Below are 9,978 nucleotides of genomic sequence, written 5' to 3'. Positions count from 1 at the left end.
ACTAAAGTGACAGTACTTGAGGATGTACCAGAGGAAATTCAGCAAGTTATTGCTTCGTTTGCAGATATCTTTGAGGAGTCTGCTGGCCTTCCTCCTCGTCGCTCCTGTGATCACAAAATACCGCTGGTGGAGGGAGCTCGTCATGTTAACATTAGACCATACAGGTATTCCCCTGAGCAAAAGACAGAAATAGAACGACAAGTGAAAGAAATGCTAGCATCCGGTGTAATTTTGCCTAGCACTAGTCCATTTGCCTCCCCAATCATTTTGGTTAAGACAAAGGACGGCACATGGCGACTCTGTGTTGATTACAGACAACTGAAAATGTTGACACTGAAGACTAAATATCCTCTGCCCATGATAGATGAATTGCTCGATGAATTATCAGGCGCCTCATGGTTTTCCAAATTGGACCTTCGTGCTGGGTATCATCGGATCCATTTGGCTCCCGGGGAAGAATACAAGACGGCCTTTCATACACATAATGGTCACTATGAGTTTAATGTGGTATCATTTGGGCTGACGGGAGGGCCATCTATATCCCAAGGAGAGATGAACATTACTCTAGCGCTTGTGGACCGTGTCTGTGCAGTCGTATTCTTTGATGATATACTGGTGTTTAGTGCTACCTTAGAGGAACATGTGCAGCACCTCAAGCAAGTTTTGCAACTACTAAGGCAACATCAGTGGAGAGTTAAAGAATCAAAATGTGCATTCGCCCAACATAGCATATCCTATCTGGGCTTTGTGGTCAGTGGGAACGGAGTGTCAATAGACCTAGCTAAGGTGCAAGCAGTACTTGAGTGGCCAGTGCCCCAATCTATTAAGGAGCTTCGAGGGTTTCTTGGACTTGCCGGGTACTACAGGAAATTTGTGCGCAATTATGGTGTTATCAGTCAGCCCTTGACTCATCTCCTGCGCAAGAATGTGCCCTTTATATGGTCTACAACAACACAGACTGCTTTTGAAGTGTTAAAAAAAGCTCTAACATCAGCACTTGTACTTGCTTTGCCAGATTTCAAGGTTCAGTTTGTGGTTGAAACAGATGCTAGTGACACTGGGGTAGGTGCCATGTTGTTATAGAAGGGACATCCAATAGCATTTGTCAATAAGGGGTTGGGACCAAAGAATCGTGGATTGTCCACTTATGAGAAGGAATACATGGCGATTTTATTGGCTGTTGAACAGTGGCACACATACCTACAACATTATGAGTTTTTGATTTTTACTGACCACTGGAGTTTGGCCTATCTGGAAAACCAATGCTTGCATACTCCCTGGCAGCAGAAAGTGTTCACTAAGTTGCTAGGTTTACAATTCAAGATCAAGTACAAAAAAGGGTCTGAAAATCGAGTTGCAGATGCCCAGCTTGAGTCTGAATTATTAGCGATCACTTATCAGCACCCAGCTTGGTTGTAGGATGTGTGTGACACCTACCAACATGATCAAGAAGCGCAAGAATTGCTTACAAGATTGGATGTTCGCTCTGACAATGAAGAAGTTTTTTCTCTGCAAAATGGACTGATCAGGTACAAGCAGCGATTTTGGTTGCCTAGTGGCTCGCCCATGACAGTGAAAATTATTGAGGCTTTCCATGCTAGTCCCCTGGGAGTACATTCAGGTGTGCCAGTCACCTTGCGGAAGCTCAAGAAATTATTCTATTGGAAAGGCATGACTAATCAAGTGCATAAGATGGTGCAAGAATGCTTGATCTGTCAACGTGCTAAACCAGATCGTGCTAAATACCCTGGACTTCTTGCTCCTTTGCCAGTTCCTTCTCAGTACTGGCAACTACTTGCTATGGATTTTGTCGAAGGCCTTCCAAAATCAGGTTGCTTTAATTGCATTCTAGTGGTTGTGGACAAGCTGTCCAAGTATGCACATTTTATTGGTCTTCAGCATCCCTTTATTGTATCCACGGTGACTACAGCGTTCATGGACAACATATACAAGCTTCACGGGATGCCTGAATCAATTGTTATTGATAGTGATTGTATCTTTACCAGTCGTTTTTGGCGAGAGATTGCTGCTCTGACAAGCACTAAGCTCAAGATGAGTTCTTCCCATCATCCCTAGACTGACGGACAGTCAGAGTGCGTGAATCAGTGCTTGGAAGCCTTTCTTCGATGTTTCACGCATGCATGCCCGGCTAAGTGGGCGCAGTGGCTGTCACTCGCGGAGTATTGGTATAACACTAGTATGCATTCCTCTTTGCAAGGTAAATCTCCATTTGAGACTCTGTATGGGCATTCTCCTTGTCAATTTGGCATATCAGATGCAGACGCTTGTTTAGTGCCAGAACTGTCCACTTGGCTCCAAGATCGCGCACTCATGCTCAGGCTGTTGCAGCAGCATTTGGAACGTGTGCGCGTCCGTATGAAGAATCAAGCAGACAAGAAGAGATATGACAGGGTATTTCAAGTGGGTGACTCTGTCTTTATGAAACTACAGCCATATGTGCAGTCTTCTGTTGCTCCCCGTGCACATCATATGCTTCTTTTCAAGTTCTATGCCCCCTTCAAGATACTGGAGCGCATTGGTCCTTCTGCTTATCGCCTGCAACTTCCTCCTCATAGCAAAATACATCCAGTTTTGCATGTGTCTCAATTGAAGAAAGCATTGGGGCCTCATTGTCAGGTACAATCTAATATTCCTCCTGTTGATTCACAGCTTGCTATCCCTGTCAAAGTGCTTCAGCGGCATTTCCGTCAAGCTGGCGAGCGAGCAGTTCCTCAACGTCTTATTCAGCGGTCTGATCAGCCGGAGTCATTAGCAACTTGGGAGGATCTGGAGGCATTGAAGCAGCGTTTTCCTCGAGCGGCCGCTTGGGGACAAGCGGCATTTCAAGGGAAGGGGGATGTTAAGGCTAAACCACGGGCTACTACAGGAGACAACCCAACCAACGAAGCCCAGGAGGTGGTTCGGCTCGACAAGCGACTGAGACAGCCAACCCAGCGATACGCATCAGACGAGTGGGTCAAGTGAACTATATATCGACGTGTCCCAGCTACCGTGTCATTCGGCCATTGGTTGAACGGCTCTGTTCGTTAGCTTGTAAGAGGAGAAACCTGTAACTAGCTACTGCAATTCGAATACTGAAATAATTCCTCTCTCGATCCCCTTTCCTCCATGGCAATCCCTTGAGATTCGTAGCTAGTTGTTAACCCATCCACACGTACGTTTTTTTTTTTTTTTTTGAGAATACACGTACGGTTGTTAAAAAAATGCAGTTCAGCGAATTGCTGGTTCATGCAAAGATTGCCTCCAATTTCCATGGGATCAACCGACCAAAAGTAGTAGTCTACAAGACGAAGAAAGAAGTTAAGAAAAGACTGCTCATGATCTGTTGACGGGAGCAACAAACAAACTAACCGGCACGGGAGAGATCCACGGCTCCGTGTCCCGATTCTCCTGCGAGTCCTGTCCCGCGCCAAGCCGCTCAACCAGCGAACCGCCTGCTGACCCCACACGTCATCCCCACATCCTGCTCGCCCCCCGACGTGCGGGGATCACCCCGCGTTCCCCAAACTCGTGTGCATGGCGCGCCACGTACGCCCGTCGCGCCCCACAGCGCAAACACAGCGCCTAAAACCCGCGCCCAAACTAATGGTGGCACTACCAGCTTAGATAGATCGACCCATCCATCGGCCGATCGGCATGGCGGGGGTGGGAGGACGGAGCTCGCGCGCCGCCGGGAAGCGCGGGGGCGGGGCGGCGGCGTCGTCCGCGGCGGCGTCGGCGTGCGTCTACTACGCCACCACGGGGGTGCTCGTGGCGCTCTGCGTCGCCGGCGCCTACTTACTCACGTCCACCTCGTCCGCGTCCATCGCCGGGCCGGACGACGGGGACAAGGCGGCCGCCGTCACGGCGTACCGCCACACCACGCGCTCGTCGTTCGCGTACGAGGTGACCAGGGAGAAAGCGCCGCCGTCGCCGCCGCGCGAGCTCGAGGCCGAGGACGGGACGCTGAGCAAGGAGGACGCTGGCTCCGAGGAGGATGGCGGCGCCGAGCAGGAGCGCGGCAGCGCCGTCACCGTGGCGGCCGTGGACGACCCGCATGCCAAGCCCGATCTGGACGAGCGTGTCTCCGGCGGCGAGGACTCCAAGAGCGACGAGGCGGCGGTGGACGAAGACCAGAGCAACGAGCGTGTCCGCGTCGCCGCCAGCGAGGCCACCGCCGAGGAGGAGGAGGACGCCACGGCGGCGGCGGCGGCGGGCGCGGACAAGGAGCAAGAAACGCTGGACAACGATCAGGAAGAAGAGCAGCAGTCGCATCTGCAGATGCCTCGCGCCACGGTGGAGGAGAGGAACCTGGACGGCGGCATCGAGGAGGAGAGCATCGCGCGGCAGCGGCAGAGCGATGAGGAGGAGCGTATGAGCGCCGGCGATGAGCAGCCCGGCACGGGCATCCTCCGCCGCGAGGCGCAGGAGGACGAGGCGGCGGAGCGGCAATCGGATGAGGATAGACCCGATCAGGAGCAGACAGAGGAGGAGCGTAGCAGCGATCAATCGCTGGTCGAAGAGGACGGCCGCACGTTGGTGGAGGTGGAGTCCGACCCCGGGCAAGAAGAGGGCGGCGGAGACGACAAGGCAGCCGAGTCAGAGCACAAGGAGGACACGGACGGCAGCGGTGCCGGCTCGGTGAACCACAACGTCGTCGATACGCTGCAAGGCGAGGACTCGGCCGTCGGCGCCGGAGGAGACCAGAGCGCGTGGGCAACGCAGCGCGATCAGTCCCACCGGGAGAAGGACCGGCGGCAGGAAGACGCGGGCGACGGCAACAGCACGGACGGGGAGGAGCAGCACGAGTGGCGGACGTGCAACGTCAAGGCTGGCGCCGACTACATCCCGTGCCTGGACAACGAGAAGGCCGTCAAGAAGCTGCGGCCGGAGAACTTCCGGCGCTACGAGCACCGCGAGCGCCACTGCCCCGACGAGGGCCCGACGTGCCTCGTCGCGCTCCCAAAAGGCTACCGCCGGCCCGTCGAGTGGCCAAAGAGCCGCGACAGGGTACAAACAAGAAAACATTCTTCTTGCCATGGATTGCTAACTCACTGACACGACGATGATGACTTGTGCAGATTTGGCTGAGCAATGTGCCACACACGAAGCTGGTCCAGGTGAAGGGACACCAGAACTGGGTGAAGGTGAGCGGGCAGTATCTGCTCTTCCCCGGCGGCGGCACGCAGTTCATCCATGGCGCGCTGCACTACATCGACTTCCTGCAGCAGTCGGTGCGCGGCATCGCGTGGGGGAAGCGCACGCGGGTGGTGCTGGACGTGGGGTGCGGCGTGGCCAGCTTCGGGGGCTACCTGTTTGAGCGGGACGTGGTGACCATGTCGTTCGCGCCCAAGGACGAGCACGAGGCGCAGGTGCAGATGGCGCTGGAGCGTGGCATCCCGGCCATCTCCGCCGTCATGGGCTCCAAGCGCCTCCCCTTCCCCAGCAAGGCGTTCGACCTGGTCCACTGCGCGCGCTGCCGTGTCCCCTGGCACGCCGACGGCGGCGCCCTCCTCCTCGAGCTCAACCGCGTCCTCCGCCCCGGCGGCCTCTTCGTCTGGTCCGCCACGCCCGTGTACCAGAAGCTCACCGATGACGTCGAGATCTGGAAAGGTATGTGCAGACATGATTAAGCGCTAATTTTTGCTTATGAGTTCTCACCGTGAGCATGAGTGAACGAATCATTCTCAGCAATGACGGCTCTGACGAAATCCATGTGCTGGGAGCCGGTGACGATCAAGAAAGACCGGCTCAACGGCGTCGGCGCCGCCTTCTACCGGAAGCCGACGTCCAACGAGTGCTACGAGAGCAGGGAGCGGCAGCAGCCTCCCATGTGCAGCGACGACGACGACGCCAACGCGGCGTGGTACGTCCGCCTGAACGCGTGCATCCACCGGGTGCCGACCGGCGCGGCGGAGCGCGGGGCGAGGTGGCCGGCGGACTGGCCGCGGCGGGTGCGCGCGCCGCCCAACTGGCTCAACACCTCGCAGGTCGGGGTGTACGGGAAGGCGGCGCCGGAGGACTTCGTGGCAGACTACCAGCACTGGAGGCGCGTCATGGACAAGTCGTACCTCAACGGCCTGGGCGTCGACTGGTCCAGGGTGAGGAACGTCATGGACATGAGAGCCGCCTACGGAGGGTAATATCAGGGACAAGAACCCTCTCGCCATTGCACCTAGCAAACACCATTAATTGCCGCCGAGAAATCCTGCACGACATTGATCGATGCACTGCACATGATCTCTGCCAGGTTCGCCGCAGCGCTGAGAGACCAGAAGGTCTGGGTGATGAACGTCGTCAACGTGGACGCGCCGGACACGCTGCCCATCATCTTCGACCGCGGGCTCTTCGGCATGTACCATGACTGGTGCGAGTCCTTCAGCACCTACCCGAGGACCTACGACCTTCTGCACGCCGACCACCTCTTCTCAAAGATAAAGGACAGGTCAGTCACTGCTCAGTTCTATTCTACTTCAGCCATGGCTGGTTCAGCGTTTATGACGGCAAACGTGTGTTGTTCAGGTGCGCCGTGTTGCCGGTCATCGTCGAGGTGGACAGGATCGTGAGGCCGGGAGGGAGCATCATCGTGCGCGACGACTCCGGCCTCATCGGCGAGGTGGAGAAGCTCTTGAGGTCGCTCCACTGGGACGTGAGGCTGACCTTCTCCAAGAACGACAAAGGGGTGCTGTTCGCCGAGAAATCGGATTGGCGGCCGGAGCTGGTCGCCGAGCCAACCTAAATCAAGCCATCTCCATTCTCATCATCACAAGCAATTTTCACCCAGCAAAAGATAGATAGGGTTTTTCTTTTGTTCTTTTTTTTTGTTCTTTCTTTGGTTAGCATTGATGTAGTATGTACTACCCTACAAATAAGACATGGTTCTGTAATGCAGTATGTATTAAGACTCATGCATAGAACTGAGATGAGTGGAACATTAGTTTGTCAGTTCAAATACTTGCTCTCACCGATCCATATTAAGTGTCGCAGTTTTGAAGGTTGAACCAACCTTACTTCAAAACGGGCGATACGTATTATGAATCGGAGGGAGCACTTTTTTACAAGGCAAGTTAGCAAATCAGTTAAATTTAATAAAGTTAAAGCAATGTTGAGTCCAGCTGTTACAAGATACTACTACTAAAATATCAGATCGTAATAATGTCTGCAGAGGTGCACATCAATTGTTACAACAATAAGGTATCCACTGCAGATGCTCAGAACAAATCAATTGGGCAACCACTGCCATATCTTTACACAAAATCATTTTTGGCCCTACTAGTTCTCTTTTACAGAACCACGACTCATGGTGCCTCCCACAAAGTGTGTTCCAACAAAAATGCTGATACAATCTATACTGATATTAGATATTTGGTGCCTTCCGGTTCATCTTTAGTTTCCCTCCATAAATCGGTAGGCTGTAGATGGCAAAATTGATGGGCATCATCACGCATTGCTTGCAGCTAGCCCGTTTGAACCGATTTGTGACTGTAAAGAGGTCTGGTCTCTGTAAAGAGGTATTCCACCGCCGAGTTCTTTCAGCTTCTTTACCATATCATGCAACCCCTCAAAAGTGAGCTTGGTCTGTGCATTGAATTCCTCCCTCACTTGTGGATGCACTCTAAAACAGCTTCCCAGCAACTTGTGGAGATGGGATCGAATCATTCTCCATGGCACTGGGTATTGCTCGCACAGTTTCAAATACTCAATGGCAAGATCAGCCGGGTCTAAACCACCATCTCCGTCTTCATTGCCATCTTCTTTCCACTCCTTTGTACCGAAACCAGCAAATAATGCTGGATTTTCCAAAAGAGGTTCAGCTGAAAGCACGCCATCAGCTCCAGTGTGTTGCAGACAGCTCTTCACATCCTCCATATGGCGAATGTTTCCATTTGCAAGTACAGGTATCCTCAGGGCATCTTTCACAGCTTTGATGGCATCCCAGTCGGCTCGAAATTTCTTCCCATCTTTTTCATCTCTTGTACGCCCATGCACTGCCACAAGAGAAGCACCGGCTTCTTCAAGCATCTTTGCATACGCAAGTGTGTCTTCCAGTCGCGGAAATATGCGGATCTTGCAAGAGACTGGAACACAAAGGTTCTCTGACAGATTTTGCACAAGCGATTTAACGAGTGGAAGGTTGTCCATGAGAAATGCCCCATAGTATCCCCGTTTAGCAATGCGCTGTGGACATCTGCAGAGTTTTCAGAGAGGCATTACTGCCATTTAGAAAAGATTCCAGTTTGAATCATATATTTGAAATAATGATCATATATGGGGAACATGCACGATGTACTGAATATTAAAAATGATGAAGATATAAATTTACAGACATAATGGCACCGCAGACACATTTGCAAAATGTGCAGTACCGGAGGAAACCTCAGATAGGCAGCTTTAGTGCTTTGAAACATTTGCCTAATAATAAAACAAAATAGTTCGGTTGCTTAAAGTTTAAATTCTATCACTGCAAGGTCCAGTGCTAGCATCATGCTGAAGGCACAGAGATACTTCAGCGACAGTGATCAGAGGCAGATTATCTTTCGTAATGTACATTTTTGTTTATGCAACAAAAATATGTGAGCCACTACAGAAGTCTGCAGATAAGTGACTAAAGAGAACAATACTTTTCAGTATAACATCGTAAAGAATTGGCACATTACCCAAAATTCAAATCAACATAGTCGCAGTGTGCTTCAACCAGCTTTGCAGCTTGTAACAAAATGTCAGGATCATTTGCACAAAACTGAACAAAAAGTGGGCGGTCCTCCTGTATAAGATTTGATCAATGTCATATTCTGCACAAGATTTTTATTTTATTGTATAGTAGACTACAAAAAGTAACTGCATAATACAGCTAATTATTGGAAATAACTGCCTACCCATTATTGTCCTATACTACTAGGACAAAGTAATATACCGAATCTTCTGGATGATATAACAGAAATTCTCCACTTGCTAGTCTTAAATCCCATTCTAACAGTGAAGAATTACCAGAAATCTATGCAACGGTGGTCTACAGGTGAATCACGATGCTCAAATTCGGGTTTCCTAGAGTTGAGTCGTAGTGAGACGACGACCTAGACGCTCCTAAGTGTGGGTTACCTTGCAGGTAGTGAACTCCATGTCCCTGTGCTTCTCGTTCTCGGAGAAGATGCGGGAGTGGAGCATGGGCGTGTAGGCGGCGTCGGCGCCGTAGCGGCGGCACAGCATGCGGAAGGGTAGCTCCGAGTTGTCCACCATGGGCGCCACCACCAGCCTCGGGGACCCCAGCCGCCTCCAGTGCGCCCACGCGCGCTCCACCCTCTCCTCCGCGGACGCCGGCGGAGGCAGGGGCGTGGGCACGGGCGGTGCGATCTCCTCGGGGGCAGCGGGGGCAGCGGGGCTGGGGCATATGTCCTCGTCGGGGTCGGGGGCCGTGGTCAGGTGGGCGGCGGCGGCGTCCGACGGAGACATGGCGAGGCTAGGGTTTAGGGAGCGGAAGAGGAGGCGCGACTTCGGGAGGAAAGGGGCGAGTCGGCGTGGTAGCATGCGGCTCGGCTCGGTGCGGTTCGTGGATCGGGGTCCCGTGTTGTTGTGGGCTCTGATCCAGTAGGTCTGAGGAACGAGGCCCACCTGTCAGTGGATGAAGAAGCTTAGAAGAAATTGCTCTAGCTCGGCCCATCCGGCCCATACTAAGAGTAGCCCATCCACATTTGTCGCTTTTTCGATGAGCCAATCCACCCTATATGGCCCACATGAACCTAGCTGAGATTTGTTGAGAGGACGACGATGAGGACAAGTGCCTCAATTTTTCTTTTTGAGAGATGCCTACAAAAAATGTTGAGAAACAAGGTATTCTCAAGAAAGAATTTGTTGAGAGGCAAGGAGGCGAAAGAGAACGGGACCGACGATGTGGAAAAGTGTGACTATTGACTTTGACACATGCAAGGGAAGTTGAATGTATGGTACGTTGAGCCATTAGCCATGAAAGGATGATGATCG

General features: G+C 52.4%; 2 protein-coding genes across 2 annotated transcripts; one reads left to right on the top strand and one right to left on the bottom strand.

Annotated features, from left to right (window-relative positions):
* Positions 1 to 3,487: 3,487 nt before the first annotated feature.
* LOC119337637 (probable methyltransferase PMT24) lies at positions 3,488 to 6,937 on the top strand. Its single transcript, XM_037609803.1, has 5 exons — positions 3,488 to 5,010; positions 5,082 to 5,613; positions 5,692 to 6,139; positions 6,251 to 6,445; positions 6,523 to 6,937. Exons 1-5 carry the CDS (start codon positions 3,658 to 3,660, stop codon positions 6,737 to 6,739), a joined length of 2,745 nt encoding a protein of 914 aa, XP_037465700.1. The 5' UTR covers positions 3,488 to 3,657; the 3' UTR covers positions 6,740 to 6,937.
* A 179-nt stretch (positions 6,938 to 7,116) lies between these two features.
* On the bottom strand, positions 7,117 to 9,540 carry LOC119337638 (tRNA-dihydrouridine(16/17) synthase [NAD(P)(+)]-like). Its single transcript, XM_037609804.1, has 3 exons — positions 9,100 to 9,540; positions 8,658 to 8,764; positions 7,117 to 8,188 (listed from the first exon to the last, which is right to left on the bottom strand). The coding sequence occupies exons 1-3, from the start codon at positions 9,523 to 9,525 to the stop codon at positions 7,441 to 7,443; spliced, it is 1,281 nt and encodes a 426-aa protein (XP_037465701.1). The 5' UTR covers positions 9,526 to 9,540; the 3' UTR covers positions 7,117 to 7,440.
* Positions 9,541 to 9,978: the final 438 nt, after the last annotated feature.

Source organism: Triticum dicoccoides, chromosome 7B, assembly GCF_002162155.2.
Source record: "Triticum dicoccoides isolate Atlit2015 ecotype Zavitan chromosome 7B, WEW_v2.0, whole genome shotgun sequence".
Lineage (NCBI taxonomy): Eukaryota > Viridiplantae > Streptophyta > Magnoliopsida > Poales > Poaceae > Triticum > Triticum dicoccoides.
This window is presented reverse-complemented; position numbering and strand designations above follow the sequence as displayed.